The sequence below is a fragment of the Peromyscus maniculatus genome, chromosome 3 (assembly GCF_049852395.1).
Source record: "Peromyscus maniculatus bairdii isolate BWxNUB_F1_BW_parent chromosome 3, HU_Pman_BW_mat_3.1, whole genome shotgun sequence".
Taxonomy (NCBI): Eukaryota; Metazoa; Chordata; class Mammalia; order Rodentia; family Cricetidae; genus Peromyscus; species Peromyscus maniculatus.
Window position 1 is genome coordinate 3,506,944 of NC_134854.1, and position 16,515 is coordinate 3,523,458.

Consider the following 16,515-nt stretch of genomic DNA (forward strand, 5'->3'; position numbering starts at 1 on the left):
ACTTTATACCTCTTTAGTGTGTTTTCTTTCTGAGTCTGGTAACAAGGAAAACTGTAACTATCTGGTCTTCAACTCCATCAGAGACTTGAGTAAACAGGAAGTATAGAGCAAACAGCTTCCAAAAATAAGAAATGACAGAAACAGCTGGCTGCCTGGAGAGTTACCCAAGGTTCTTCTGCAATGTTGGGGTATCCATCATTGACCAGAATATCTGACAGACTTTTCTATGAAGCAGGATTTTTGAAGGATTGTCCCACTTTGTCTTGGCAAAGTTCTGCAGTCACTTTCTTTTCTGTCCTGCCTGTCCAATTTGGATAGCATACTGTCAGCAGTCAAGGCAATGGCAATTTCTTGCTTGGTGGCTAATTTTTGCCACAAAGAAAGTAAACTCCATATGGAGTTTTCTTTAATGCCCATCATCTTCTCTGAAATAGATTGGTGCTGCCAGGAGCAGACATGTCTCATTGTCATTTAGAAAAAACTTACATTATTAAAACATCTTAAATGCCATATTCTGTAGATTTCTGAAGTGTTTGAAGACCACCTGTTTATCTAAAACATATCTCTTTTTGACCTTGAAAGCATACCTAAAATGACTACAAGTTTGATTGTAATAGGTGATTAACTACTAACCTGCATTTCTTTTTATCCTAAATAGCTTGTAATAATAACTTTCAAGGACTAGAAGTTTATATTACATTGTTAGATGAGCTGTATAGGTACAAGAATAGAAACACATGTACAGTATGTTCTAACTAAAATAACCTTAAGTTTATATCAATATATAAAAATCCATATCAGTGTAAAAATATTTAAAAATAGTAGTTGCATTTTTGGTTTAAAAGTAGATTCAATAATCTACCTCTTTATCCTATCATTTTTATAACATATATACAGTATAACAAAAAAATCTCAAATTTGTATCAATATACAAAAATTTGAGCCAATGTAAAATATTTAAAACTAGCAGTTGCTTTTTAAAAGTAGATTCAATAACCTCCCTTTTTAAAAATCCCATTTCTGTATTCCCCTTTTTCTCTTTAGAACAAGACCCCTGAATCTAATCTCCTTTTTTCAGCTTTTTCCTGGCCATTACCAATAACAACTTGTAACCAATCACCCTAAATGATGACAAATATCCATAACCCATCAAACAGCCAAAAACCAACCACCCAACCTTTTGAGAATGTTGGCATCATGTTCTTAAAATTACTTGCTGCTGTCTAGGGGCAATGGCATCTTTAGGGACCCTGAAAAAAATTGGTGTAACCGCCTTTGTCAAGTCCTGTGAAAGCCAGCTGTATCATTTGTTGTCCAGTCTCTGTGTAAGGGGAAAGTACAGGGCTTGTCTCAAGTCCTAACTAGTCTGTGAGGGTGGATCATCTTAGCCAGCCATCTTGAAATTGTTCTGATCAGTTTGTAGTCCAAAGCTGATCTTTAGGTGGTGTTTTTCATCTTAGCAGCATTACCATAATCCCAAGTGGAATCATAGTAGTGAGTTCCCATCATCTTTTTGGAGACTTCAGAAATTGCATTAGGTCAGATTATTTCTTTTTTTGGTAATTTTTTCTGAGTAGTTTTCCTTTTCTTCTTTGGATGCTTATTTGTCTAGAGGTCTTTAAATTCCTTAAGATGGTTGTTTTTATTTTCCTAGAAAGACAAAAACAAAATCCTCCCCAACGCTAACTTTGAGGAGTTTCCCCTTTGGCAAGTTATATCTGATCAAATGAAAAGCATTTGATAGTCTTATAAGTTAGTTTAGATTGAGTGGTCACACTGTTTGATGAACTATCACCTCTTCTAATCAAGAGGACTCTCTTGTTTAAATCTAATCTTTATCAATTTTGACATGGTTTCTCCTGAAATTTTTGTTTTATTTTCTGAAGCTGTTCTATCATCCAGAACAGTATGTTTTTTTGTTTTTTTTTTACTATAGGCATTAATTCCTTTCATTGTTCTGAGAAGGAGTTTCCCCCATGTTGACAGGAAAAGACCAAATTTGACATGGGGGCCTGTGAGAGGCCCCCTAGGTGTTTTCCAATGGCAAAGGGCTATCTTGTCTGGCCCTTGTTGATCTACATTCACTGGTCCAATGTCTGCCTTTGCCATACCTTCTGCATACTCCAGAAGGGAGAGGCCTTTTGTTTGGATTATTCCCAGATAAAACATTGTTTCTAGGAATGTCCTGTCTACAATCCCTTGGTGACCTTGTTTGCTACAGTTAAAACATTTGGTGTTTTGATTTTTCTTCAAGCCTCTGAAAATCACTTCTCATATCTAAGCATCATCATGGTTATGAGATTCAATATCTGTCATTTGGCAGTTTCTGTAAGGTGACTGGATAAATTAAGGTTGGTTGTTTGAAAACCTTGGGCTGTTCCTCTCTAATTTTATAATGTGATGGTGAGTTTGGTTCTCCTTTAAATTCCTCTGTCTGGGTCTGAATATCTCTATGATCCATTTTAATAAGTTTTTCTAAGGCCGGTATCTTGGCACTTATATCAACCAACTTTTTTAGAGATAAACCAAGAATTATCCAACTCACGATAAAGATGATCAAAATGATAATTAACATTATGTCAATCCTGGTTAAATTGATTATCACCTCATTTAATTGTTTTATTTTTAAATGATGCGTTGCATAAGTATACAGAGATCTAACTCCCTCCATCGTAATAGTGTTTCCCATTTTTTAACATGGAAAAAAAAAAAACCCTCTCTCGCTCTCTCTCTGTAACTAATCCCCCCCTTTAAGAATTCACGATTGTCTCATGGAATCTGCAGACGATGGATGGCAGTGAAGTGTGAGGCTGACTGCTGCTGCATGGTAGCAGCAGTCGAAACTGGAGCAGGTGGCAAGGCAATGACCTAGTGTGGCCCCAGTCTGAGGAGGGGGTCCAGTGAAAGCCCACAACACACTGGGAGAGGGAAGAAGTCAAAGAGCCAGCATCTGCACAGGGAAATGTGCAAAAGCAGTTAACGCCAGTGGTGTTTGGAGCCCAGGTGCCTGTGGAGTTTGCTGCAGAGAGGCTGCAACAGAAAAATCCCAAACTCAGAGGCTTGGGGAAAAAAGAAAGGAAAACCTAGCTGGCAGGCAGGCGGTGATTCTGATGGGAGCCCTTGAGTACAGCTCTGGTGTGTGCAGCCACTAGACTTCTTACCTCTGTGCATCCTCAGAATGAAGGGGGGGGGGCGAGATCCTATCTCCATCCATCTTATGTCTCTACCTCCCTAGTGCTGGGATCAAAGGTGTGCAACACCGCTGCCTGGCCCCTATGGTTAACTAGTGGCTAGCTCTGCCCTCTGATCTCTAGGGAAGCTTTATTTGTCAGGACACAAAGTATCACACAACAAACCCATATCCTACTCTCCCCTTCTCTAGATATAGGTTGTTGATCCTTCCTGTATTTGATGATGACCATTTTTCTCTCTTTTTGTTTACAGTAAAATTTGTACTTGTTCCTGTAGCCCAAGAAATCATAATGCCTGTTAGAGTTGATATTCCGTTTAGATATCTCAAGGAGCACTTTGCACGCCTATTACGTATCCCACATTATGTACTGCAAATAACACATGCAGGTAAGTTTGAAGGCTAATAAATCAAGACTGTTCTGGTTTTAACACTTAAATTACCAAAATCTTTGATTTTACAACTATCTTAGTATTTACTATTTCAGCATTACAATGCGGTTACATCACATTAGTTCATTAAAAGCATTTCTATATGCACATGTTTTAGTCTAGATTCTTTGGATATAACTGAACATTCTCAGAATCATGAAGCATTATTCTTGTCTACAAGTCAAGCAAGCAGGGAAGTGCTACATGGGGGTAGTTTTCACACACAGTGGAGATGCTTTCATTGCAATCAACACTCACACTTGAATATTACAGAGGAAGGAACCTGGGTGGCTACAGGACATTTCAGTCAATAAAAATGAAAATTCTTGGGGTAAGTTCCAAAGGGGTGGGGAAACTTGGTGAAATTTTGAGTGAGTGGAGGGGAAATGAACAAAAATGGGAAGAGGAGGAGGAGGAGGAGGAGGAGAAGAAATAGAGCACAAATACAGTTTCTGAATTTTTTATACATTAAAGTAAATTTCACAATGTAAAATTTACTTACATTTTGTGGATATTGTCGAAAGTCTCTGATTAAGTTATTCAGCCTCTGTAGCAATTAGATAAATTCTTTGTAACTGTGGTAGTGTACATAGCTGCCATATTTATACTGGGCACACATATGAACAAATCCTAATGTTTCCATTAAAGTGTGTTTTTTTTTGTATTGACTTATAACAATGTTACAAATAGTTTCCAGAGAATGAATTTAGTTATAAATTAAAATTTAAAAGCCTAGGGTAGTATGATAGCACAGCAGGTCAAAATACTTGATGCCAAGCCTTAAAATCCTAAGGTCTAGCCCTGGGATCAAGTGGTGGAAGGAGAGAACTGACTCTTCATGTTGTCCTCTGACTTCACTCCTGTGCCATGACATGCACACACATACATGCATGCAAACACACACACAATGAATAAGTGAATAAAAATGCAATAAAAGTTTTAAATCATACAAGAGTGAATGAATGCCAAATGTTAAGATGTATTGAAATAACCCATTAAAGGTTGATTGGGCAGACCAAACTGAAGTATAGAGTGATTGATTATCAACAAAAATGATAATGATAATCACAATGGTTGAGTTCTTAGCATGCGTTAATATGTCTACAAAATATTCTGTTTATTTCATTATTTAATTTACACAACAACCCTTTGAGGGAGATATATATTATTAATATTTGGAAAGTAAACTCAGGGAACTCCTATAAAGTCAATGTGCTAATAAGGGGCTGAGTTTGAAATGTATGACACCAAAGAGGGAAGTTTAAATTCCAGTATATTAACTCAAATGTGAAGTTTAAAATTGGAGGCTATAGAGATCTTAGAGATCAGGTCAAGGATAGTGACACTGTCATTGGTGTTTTATAACTGGTCTTTTTATAGTTACCAGTACAACCTCTGGGTAGCAAGTTCATGTCATCACCAAAAAAAAAAAAAAAAAAAAAAAAAAAAAGAAATGTGAGAGTCTATGCTAACCAACCATTCTGCAAAACAGGTGCCTTTTTCCAGCATAAGAACTGTAGCTCAAGCTTGATGGGTCTGTGCCCACTCTAGAAAAGAAGAGAGGAACGAAGAGGGCTCAGGGAATGTGTGTTAGTTTTCTATGACTGCTGTAATGATTAATATAACTGAGAGGAACAAAGTAAACTTCCTTTGTCGTTCTGGAGGGTGGAGGTCCTATGTCATTTTCAGTGGGATCAAGTTCAGGTGTCTGGGGCTGCTCTCTATCTGGGGTATCTAGAAGGAAATCCACTTGCTTGCTATTTCTGCTCCTAGAGTTGCAGGTCCGTCATTCAGTGCTTCCTTGGCCCTTCATCCATCCCCAAAGACACCTACTTCAACAGACTTTGCTTGTGTCACACTGCCTTTTCCCCTGAGTTAAGTCTTTCTTTTCCCTTCTCTAACAAGGGCATATGTGATGCAGGGCACAACTAGATAGTGAGGATTAGCTCCCCATTTCAAGTCCTCAATCAAATCTGCAGTCACTGTTGCTCTGTAGGGTTAGGTCCTAAGGGTCAGGGCATGGGCTACTCTTAGTGCCACTGTACAACCTGTCACAGGTAGATTCACCCAACCAGGAGTCTCCTGATTTGACTAGACCAGCTAGGGAGCAAGACCCAGGATCCTCCTCTCCACTGCTGGGCTTACAGATGTGTATTCTGGGGATCTGAATTCAAGCCCCCATGTTTGTTGCAGCACGTGCATTGACAATTGGGCCATTCTTAGCCCTTTATTGTATTTTTATATCCCATAAACCAGAAAAGTATTAGTTGCTTAACTGAATACAGCAGTGGCAGTGCAGACCAGGAGAGAATGAGTAGAAGTTGAAGCAACATAACAGAAATATGAAGTGATGTATTGTGAAGGTTGTCTCCATCTGACATTCATTGTGTATGACTCTGGTGGAAGAGGAAGGGAATGAATGATTCCTTGGAATACTAATCAATGCTTTTCTGTGCTGGAGAATGGAATGGCTAGTAGGGACATCTGCTTGCTTGTTATTCCAGCTTCTAGAGTGGCAGATCATGCTTCATCCATTTGGACACGGCCTGTTGTTGTCTTTTGTGTAAACATTTAGTACATGGTTCTGCTCATACTATACGATGGTTTTATTTTCAAGTGTCTATAGAGTTTCGTGGTTATTAGATATTTGCATTTCTGAAGGATTGGCTAGTAGCTTTATTTATAATGCTACATTGCTCATAATAAATCCAGTAACTATTCCTATTATGGAGATTTACTTATCATTTTATTTAGACCTATTTATGGGACACAAGGTGATTACATGATGCATCTACACCATGCAGAGTTAATCACATAATTAGCATTTTCATCTCCTTAGACAGAGTCTCACACTGTAATCCAGCCTAGAAGTCACTATATAGCTTTGGTTGTACTTAAACTCTTGGGTTGGTAAACCTTCTTCCTCAGCCTCTCCCTTGCTAGGATTACAGCCATGAGCCACCATGACTGGATTTATCTTTAATTGATATGTATTTACATGCATATTTGAGGTATGGCATGATGCTTCAACAAGATTCAAAACATGAACCAATTAAAGCAAAACAAATAAAATTTCCATCTATCTTCTTATCTATGCAATATATTAAATTGTTTTAACTATGGTTACTGTCTTGTGGACTTTTCTGTACTAACATTATGGCATGAGGTAGATATCACTAATACTGCATCTAGTAATTTACTGACCTGTGTTCCTACAAGTATTTTTTTTTTCTTAGTGATTGATGGGGAAGGATCCATCCCAACACCCTAGGCTGGTGGTCCTGGGTTCTTTTTTTTTTTTTTTTTTTTTTTTTTTTTAAGATTTATTTATTTATTATGTATACAGTGTTCTGTCTGCACATATCCCTGCAGGCCAGAAGAGGGCACCAGATCTCATTATAGATGGTTGTAAACCACCATGTGGGTGCTGGGAATTGAACTCAGGACCTCTGGAAGAACAGTCAGTGCTCTTAACCTCTGAGCCATCTCTCCAGCCCCCCTACAAGTATTTTTGATACTTTCCATTTCCTTTAAAAATGAATGCCTGGTTGATCACTGCATGTAACTGTGACTATAGTTAACAGCATGTATTACATACTTGAAAATGACTAAGACAGTAAAATTTGAGTGTTCTCACTGTAGAAAGTAAGTGTGTGAGGCATTGGGTTTGTTAACTTGATTTGACCATTTTGCAACCTGGGCACATGTTGATGGAAGCATCATTTAGTACAACTTAAACATACACAATTTTCTTAATTTAAAGTTAGGATGAACAGAAACAACCCTTTCTTTGCCATAAAACATCTTTACACTTTCATTTTCTCAGGAATAATTGTTGGGAATAGTGAAAGTCTAATCCAATACGGAGTTAAACCACAAGAAATTGTGCAAGTGGAGATATTTTCCACACATCCCGATCAATATCCAATCAGGAGAGTGGAAGGCCTGAGTGAGGGCTCCCAGATCATAACAGTCACCATACAGACGGGTGAGTCCGTGGACGTCTTTTAGATGGTGTTTCAGAGTGCCCTTGGGTTGAACTTTCCTTCAGTCTTGGTTTTCATCTCCTCAGGCACTGATCGCTATGAGGAGGTAGCTGTTGAGATAGTAAAATCTGACTTCCACAAGCCATTTCTCGGTGGATTTAGACATAAAACAACAGGAGTAGAATATCACAATGCCGGAACACAAACCATACCTAGAAAGATTCCTGAAAAACCCAATCGGTTTTGTAGGGACACCCAGGTAATATTTTTATTGTCCCATTTATGTGTGTGACATTATAGAATCAGCAATTGTCCCCTCAAAATTTTCTAATTTTGCCACAACCAGAACGGCTTTGGGATTGACTTTATTGGGGTGACAGGTAATGAAGAAATGACAGGAAAACGGTGATCCAGTGATGAGTCTTCTGCTCTAATGGAGATTCACCAGCTGCCCAGACACTTGGTGCATTTATGATATACCACTGAATATGAAATCTACTGCAGAAGGCAGAGGTTTGTTTATTACAAACAGCTGAATAAGGAGTCAGCTAATCTCGTAGGGATCTCTTGGGGAGCAGTGTCGGGCTGTAGTCATCTGGGAAGAGGAAGCTGTGGTTGATGTTTACTATGCATACAATCAACATCATTACTTTGACCAAGGGAAGGCCTTCTTATTGCCCTGAGTCTGCCCTGGGGAGGGATTTGTCATTTCTGTGGGTCTGAGGCACTGGGTCCTTGACATGGCTATGCTCATGTCAATAATACATACTCACTCAGGATTTCATCCACTCTGGACATAATTAATTGTATGACAAAAGAAAGATTAATGTAAACATGTAGAAACACACTCTCCACTTGGAGATGTTTATAAGATTTTCTTCACAATGGAAATTATGCAGTAGGTGCTTATTTTTAATGTTTTTATTTTAGACAGTTTTTCAGAGGAAAAAGGTACAACAAACTACAAATACAACATCCACTCAGATGACTAAAATTGGTGTGTATGTATCAAACATGACTGATAAACTGGTCAAACCAGGGAGGTACTTCACAGCAGCAGAGTTCCACGCTCGGAGATTGAAGGCGGTAAGACAGCATTCACTGGGGTTGAACACTGAAAATTAGATGTATACGCCTGTTCTTCTCTGTGCATTTCCCTAAGCTACGGCAGTTTGAGGAAGAGCAACATGGATAGCATTCTATTGCCACCAAGGCCAATCATCCTGAACATCCCTCCATATGAATAACCAGGCTCCATACAAATAACCAGAATTAGAAATGTTGCTAATTCTCCCTGTTCCCCAAGGAATCTCCTAAGGTGTTTCTGTGTAGCCCTTGGCCATTGTTAGACTTCTCAACACTTCTGTCCCTTACTCATAACCTTTATGCCAGTACAGTCAAATGGAGACTTCCCTGACCAATTGAAGTCAAACTCGATATGGCAGTTTGACTTCTCTGATACTTATGGAATCTTTCCATTATTTTAGTGTTTGGATGATTTCTCTCTTTTTTTTTTTTCCACCCATTTTACGTCCAACCTAATTGATCTCTTATAGATAGCTTACAATAGTGTCTGTCATCTATCATCATTTGGATGTGAGTAAAACACACACACGTATGTATATGTGTGTGTATGTATATATGTATATCAGGTCATATATATATCCTATAGCATAATACACTCACACATATATTTATATATAATGGAATATTTATATATTCTGAAGCCAGGGTCTTTTTCTAGCCTAAGCTGACCAAGATCTTGAGAAATGAACATGGAATACAAAACAGTTCAACCTATTAACTCTTTGCCCCTATGGAAACTCTACCAGGGCCATGTCAGTGCCCAGCTATGTCAACCTGATGAGTTTTTCACTTTTTAGATGAAACGAAGGAAAAGACAGAATGACAACAGAACATTGAGAAGCTTGAGTCAAGTTCTCTTGGCATAGTGAGTGCATAATAAGGCTCTATGTAAATGGTTCAGCATCAACTGTGTCATGGACAAGGTTACAGCTTCCCGGGGGAACAAAGTGGATACTGTTGTCAATGTGTCTGTTCTCTGAAGATTAGCATCTCAGTTATAAATCAAGACTGTGTCTCTTTGTCAAAGGGACTTAGATTGTTTAGGCACTCGTGATGTCTTTCATTCTCACTGATCTCCTTTCAAACAGCAAAGTTCCTGATGGTTTATGATTTTAGAGAACAGAGTTTCTCAGTGAGTAAGAGAACAGTAGTTGTTCAAAGAAAGGGATTGCTATGACATCTTAAAGTTGCAGAGAGTCCTCAGAAGAAATAGTTTCTTTTTACTCTGTAGCTGACTTCATTAGCGTTGTTAGCTAGTCCTGGTTTCTTTTTTTAAATTTTATTTTTGAGATTACAATATAATTACATTTCTTCCTTCCTTTTCATCCCTCCAAACCTTCCCATATACCTCTCCTACTTCTCCTCACTCTCCTTCAAATTCATGGTGTCTTTTTTCACTAATTGTTATTGCAACACACACACACACACCATAGATGTATTGCATATAATGCTACTTGTATGTATATTTTCAAGGCTGACCATTTGGCACCTTACAACCAATTGGTGTGCTCTTTCCTGGGGAAGACCACCTCTCCTGCTCCCAGCTTTCCTCAGTTACCTATAGTTATGTAGGCTTGGGGCCTTTTGGACTTGCCCCCAGCTGTATAAACTGTCTACATGACCACTCCATGGTATGGTTATGGGAAATATTTTTATTGTAGAATTAGGGGGGGAAACAACAGAGGCATCTGGAAGAGTTCAGAGCAGAGAGAGACAGTAGTAGTCTGAACATGTCTTGCAGACTGGGCCTGGCCAGGAGCAGAGGAAAGAGAGAGAGAGAGAGCAGGGAAAGTGAGAAAGGAAGACAAAGATAGGACCAAAAGAGCTTATGGCCAAAATAGTGGTGTTATAAGAATGGGTAGCTGTGGGGAGGGAAGCCCATGAGCTGGAGAAATTCAGGGAAGGGAGGCGGTGAAAAGAGCTGAGAAGAGCCAGGGACTCTGAAATATGTAATAGGTACTTGGGACACTGAGGAGCCTGGAGGCCAGTGTGTGCTTTGGTATGCTAATAGGCACCACAGAGAGCCTTTTGTCCCTTTTGCCAATGATAAGGGAAAAGGCTCTTTTAATAGAGGCGAACTGGCTTCACAAATTCCTGAGAAATGCTGGCTTTTGTCTAACCACCAAAATTTGGGGAAATGGAGTTCCTTTTGCATCTGATATCATCCTCTTTGAATGTCCATGGGTGTCATCCTTGTTCAGCTTACATTTGGGCAGTCATGTTGGTGAGACTTTATGGATGTAGTTCTGACACTACGAGGAGACACAATCTCACATCAAGCTCCCTGGTCGTCTGGCTCTTGTGATCTCTGTCCCATTTTCTGCAACATTCCCTAAGCCTTAGGTGAAGGGATGTTTTGTAGATGTAGATGCAGATGTAGCCATTGCGACTGGGCTCAATAACTGTGCATTTTGATGGGTTGTGATTTTCTGTAGTGGTCTCCATTGCAAAGAGAAGTTTCCTTGATGAGGGGTGAAGACTACACGTATCTATTGGTACAAGTATTGAGAGCTGCTGGTAGCAAAAAAAAAAAAAGTGGGGGGAGATATTGAGAGAAGCTGGTAGCAAAAGGCATGGGAGTATACAGCAGGTGACAACTAGTGTTCAAAGGTCAACCTATCAGAACCAAGGGTTCTGGTAGAGTACTAAGCCATCACTCAAGGTATATTGGAGTTATGGCCTTTTGAATGAATTGGCTGTTTCTTGTTGTAAACTGCTTGTGCAATAACAGCTATGATATTTTCCCATTACTGTGCATCTTCACGTAATATATACAGAGTGGGGAATATCAGGATACAGTTGATCTGATTAGGGAAATCGGAAAGGGGGACCGCTTTAGGAGGGCGTGGGAGGTAAACACTGAAGGAGGCTAAGGAGGAATACACAGATACAAGTGGAATGATAGGGGAAGAGAGAAAAGGGGAGGTAATACAGGAGGAGGGAGATGGCTAAAATGACAACATGAATGTCTGAAAAAGCCACAAGGAATCATCTTACTAACCATTTGCCTTTAAAAAAACTATAATTCATATAGCTTTAATCAATTTTTCTCATCTGGACCAATGGTGCTCTCTCTAAGAGCCAAAGACCACTGAACAAATCCCCCCAATAACAAACATGAGAAGCTGCCTTTTGAGTTGTTGGCCAAGGCTGCCCAGGAGATTCTCAAAACATGCAGCCTATTGATGTTGCCCTGGTGTCTCATGTAAGATCGGGAAAGTTTTTATGTTATTTAAAAAGCTTCTTTTGGATCCTTAACAAGTTTAACATGTTCAAAAACACCTCTTACTAAAATATATCCTATTTATTTACTTAGTTTTAATTTCAAAATGTACTTTCTGTGAACTTTAACTCTTTTATGCTGGCATCCTTCCCTTGACTCTAAAGACACTAACCAAATCTAGCAGTCTTCTTTTTGTTGTGTTTCACGTTAGTGAAAAGGTTCAGAAACTCCAGCTTTAGAATCCAGCGAAGGGCCTGCTGCCGTGCTGGACCCATGTTCCGCACCAGCTCAGGGGTGGCACCTGGGAATGCACGCTGGTGGAAATTTCCAGATACCACGAATGCTGTTAGTGTGAGCACTACTCTGTTAACTGTTTTTACAAGTGATTCTCTCCACAAAAGTACAGTGCTCTTGTCGTTCCATGAGGGGCCTTTTATTTTGTTGGCTTTTTCAAAATGGTCAGTTATTCTTTGGTGTATGCTCAAAGGAAATTCTGATGTGGCCAGAGGGATTAAAACAGAGGATAAAAGACTATTTTCTTCCTTGCCCTCTAAGGTTAATTATCCCAGGGGACAATTAATTTCACGATGTCCTGTAACTGTGGGATGTCACCTATTCTCATGTTCAAGGAGGCCATGGAGACTCCATTGGGTAGACTTTGTCTAGTGCAGGTCAACACAGGTGAAGGTCTACAGAGAGAAAAAAAAATTCCTCCATGCTTCTGAATATAATAATGGTCTAACCCAGTGCTTCTCAACCTTCCTAATGCTGGGACCTTTTAATGCAGTTCCTCATGTTGTCGTGACCCCTCAACCATAGATTACTTTGTTGCTCATCCATAACTGTAATTTTGCTACTGTTATGAATCATAATGAAAATATCTGATATGTAACCCAAGAGATTGCAACTCACAGGTTGAGAAACACTGGCTCTATCCTGTTTTTCATTATAAACATGTGCTGTACTCTCTTGCTACATGTTTAGAAAATACAATTTTGTGATAAGTATGTGTTGAATCTTGTAGGCACTCTATAAGCTGGGGCAGTTAGGGTTTTAGCTGCGGTAATGTTTACTGAACCAGTCTTCACCTGAGCACTTTCCATGCCTGCTGCTATTGTACAGAGAACGGTTAGTCACTGAAAGCCAGACAGCAAGGAAATAGCAGTGTGCTCTTTATTATTAGTTGATTTATTTATTTACAGCACGACTGCAGCCTCACCTCCCTCCTCTCTTCCCTCTCCCTCCTCCACCTGCCCTCTGTACCCCCAATCCACCTCTCCTCCTTGTTTGCTCAGAAAAGGGCAGGCCTCCCATGGGCACCAGCAAAGCATGGCAGATCAAGCTGCCAAAAGACCAAGCACCTCCCCCTGTATTCATGCTGGACAAGACAATGCCACATGAGGAATAGGTTGCCAAGAGCCAGCCAAACCACCAGAGACAGCCCTGCTCCCGTTGCCAGGAGTTCCACAAATAGACCAAGCTACACAACTGTCACATATATGAAGAGGGCAGTCCCATGCAGGCTCTCTGGTTGTTGATTCAGACTTTGTGAGTTTGCATGAGTGAGGCTAGCCATTTCTGTGGATTTTCCTCTGATGTCCCTGATCCTCCAGGCTCCTACAATCCCTCCTCCCTCTCCTCAGCAGGACTCCCTGAGCTCAGCCTAGTGTCTGCCTGAATGCGTCTCTGAATCTGCCACCAACAGTCACTGGATGAAGGCTCTCTGCTGACAAACTGGGATAGTCACCAATCACAGGGAGTGGCCAGTTCAGGCTATGCATCTCCTGCTGCCCGGACTCTTAGCTGGGGCCATCATTGTAGACTTGTAGGAGTTTCCCTTGCATCAGGCTTCTACTGACTAAAAAAAAAAAAAAAAAGCCTCACTTTCCAGTCATTTTTCTCAGTACTTTCCCCCTCCACCTACCATGTAATCTGGTCCCTCAAGTTCCTGTGCCCACCCTTCCCAAATCCAACCAGGTGAACTCCTCTATTTCCCCTTCCTTGGGCAATTCATACATCCTCTCCTTGGACCCTCCTTGTTACCTAGCCCCTCTGGGTCTGCGGGTTGTTCCAAGGTTGTTGTTTACTTTACAGTTAATATCCACCTATGAGTGAGTACATACCATGTTCATCTTTCTGGGTCTGGATTACCTCACTCAGGATGATTTTTTTCTAGTTCCATCCATTTGTCTTCAAATTTCTTGATGTCGTTGTTTTAACAGCTGAGCAGTACTCCATTGTATAAAAGTACCACATTTTCTTTATCCATTCCTTGGTTGAGGGGCATCTAGTTTGTTTCCAGGTTCTGGCTATTACAAATCAAGCTGCTATGAACTTAAGCAACTGTCCTTATGGTATGATTAAGAATTCTTTGAGTAATATGCCCAGGAGTGGTATACCTGGGTCTTGAGGTAGATAATTCTCAATTTCATGTGAAGCTGCCATGTTGCTTTCCAAAATGGCTGTACAAGTTTGTACTCTCACTAATAATGGAGAAGTGGTCCCCTTGCTCCACATTGTCTCCAGCATGAACTGTCACTTGTGTTTTTGAAATTATTCTGACAAGTGTAATATGGAATCTCAGGGTCCTTCTGATTTGCATTTCCTTGATAGCTAAGGATAATGAACATTTCTTTAACTGTTTGTCTGCCATTTGACATTCTTCTGTTGAGAATTCTGCTTAGGTCAGTACTCAATTTTTAATTTGGATTATTTGAGGTTTTTTTTTTTTGATGTATAGTTTCTTGAGTTCTTTATATATTTTGGGTTGGTAAAGACATGTTCCTATTCTGTAGGCTGCTGTTTTGTCCTATTAATGGTGTGTTTGGCTTTACAGAAGCATTTCATTTTCATGAGGTCCCATTTATTAGTTTTCAATCTTAGTGTCTATGCTATTGGTGAAAGTTGTCTCCTATGCCAATATATTCAAGGTTATCACTTGATTTCTCTTCTACCAGGTTCAATGTAACTGGATTTATGTTGAGGTCTTTGATCCACTTGGACTTGAGTTTTTTGCAGGGAGATAGATATGGATCTATTTGCATTCTTCTACATGCCTAGATCCAATTACGCCAGCACCGTTTGTTGAAGATGCTTCCCCCCCATTGTATAGTTTTGTTTTTGTTTTTTTTTCTTTTTGTCAAAAATCAAGTGTCCACAGGAGTATGGACTTATGCTTGGATCTTTGATTTGATTTTGTTGATCAATGTCTGTTTTTATGCCAATATTACGCTGTTTTTATTAGATGCTGTTTTGTAGTAGATCTTGAAATCAGGGATGGTGATACCTCTGGCAGTTCTTTTATTGTACAGGATTATTTTAGCTATCCTGGATTTTTGTTTTTTCATATGAAGTTGAGTATTGTTTTTTTAATATCTATAAAGAATTGTGTTGGAATGTTGATAGGGATTGCATTGAATCTATAGATTACTTTTGGTATGATGGCCATTTTTACTGTTAGTCATACCAATTCATGTGTATGGGAGACCTTTCTGTCTTCTGATATCTTCCTCAATTTCTTTCTTCAATGACTTGAAGTTTTTGTCTTACAGGTCTTTCACTTGCTTGGTTAAAGTTACCCCAAGATATTTTATATTGTTTGTGGCTATTGTGAAGGGTGTTGTTTCTCTGATTTCTTTCTCAGCCCTTTTATGATTTGTATATAAGAGAGCTACTGCTTTTTTTTTTTTTGAATTAATCTTGTATCCAGCAACTTCAGTAAAGGTGTTTATCAGCTATATGAGTTTTTTGATAGAGTTTTTGGGGTTGCTTTTGTATACTATCAAGTCATTTATAAAAAGTGATACTTTACTTCTTTTTCAATTCGTATCTCTTTGATCTCCTTTTATTGTCTTATTGCTCTAGCTACAACTTTGAGTACTATATTGAATAGATATGGAGAGAGTGGAAAGCCTTGTCTTGTTCCTGATGTTAGTGGAATTGATTGAGTGTCTCCCTGTTTAATTAGATGTTGGCTGTTGGCTTACTGTATATTGCTTTTATTATATTTAAGTATGTTCTTTGGAACCCTGATCTCTCCAAGACCTTTATCATGAAGAAATGTTGGATTTTGTCAAAGGCTTTTTCAGCATCTAATGAGATGATCATGTGCTTTCTTTTTCTTTCAGTTTGTTTATATGGTAGACTACGTTGACAAATTTTCATATGTTGAACCATCCCTGCATCTCTGGGATGAAGCCAACTCAATCATGGTGGATGATCTTTTTGATATGTTCTTGGAGTGATTTGCCAGTATTTTATTGAAGATTTTTGCGTCAATGTTCATGAGGGAGATTGTTCTGTAATTCTCTTTCTTTGTTGCATCTTTGTGTAGTTTGGGTATCAGGGTAACTGTGGCCTCATAAAATGAATTTGGCAATGTTCCTTCTGTTTCTATTTTGTGGAATAATTTGACGAGTAATTTGGACTAATTTTGAGGAATAATTTGAGGTATTAGCTCTTCTTTGAAAGTCCAGTAGAATTTTAAGCTGAAACCATCTGGCCCTGGGCCATTTTTGGTTGGGAGACTTTTAATGACTGCTTCTGTTTCCTTAGGGATTATAGGTCTGTTTTAATTGTTTATCTGATCTTAGTTTAACT

At 39.2% G+C, this 16,515-nt stretch overlaps 1 protein-coding gene across 2 annotated transcripts in view; it reads left to right on the top strand.

The window, feature by feature from the left end:
- Iqub (IQ motif and ubiquitin domain containing) overlaps positions 1-16,515 on the top strand; it is a 70,285-nt gene that overhangs the window by 7,700 nt on the left and 46,070 nt on the right. For both annotated transcript variants that reach the window (XM_006988396.4, XM_076566144.1), the window contains exons 3-6: positions 3,445-3,579; positions 7,448-7,609; positions 7,694-7,866; positions 8,538-8,693. In XM_006988396.4, coding sequence (XP_006988458.1) covers positions 3,445-3,579; positions 7,448-7,609; positions 7,694-7,866; positions 8,538-8,693 — 626 coding nt within the window. The remainder of the gene's footprint in view (positions 1-3,444; positions 3,580-7,447; positions 7,610-7,693; positions 7,867-8,537; positions 8,694-16,515) is intronic.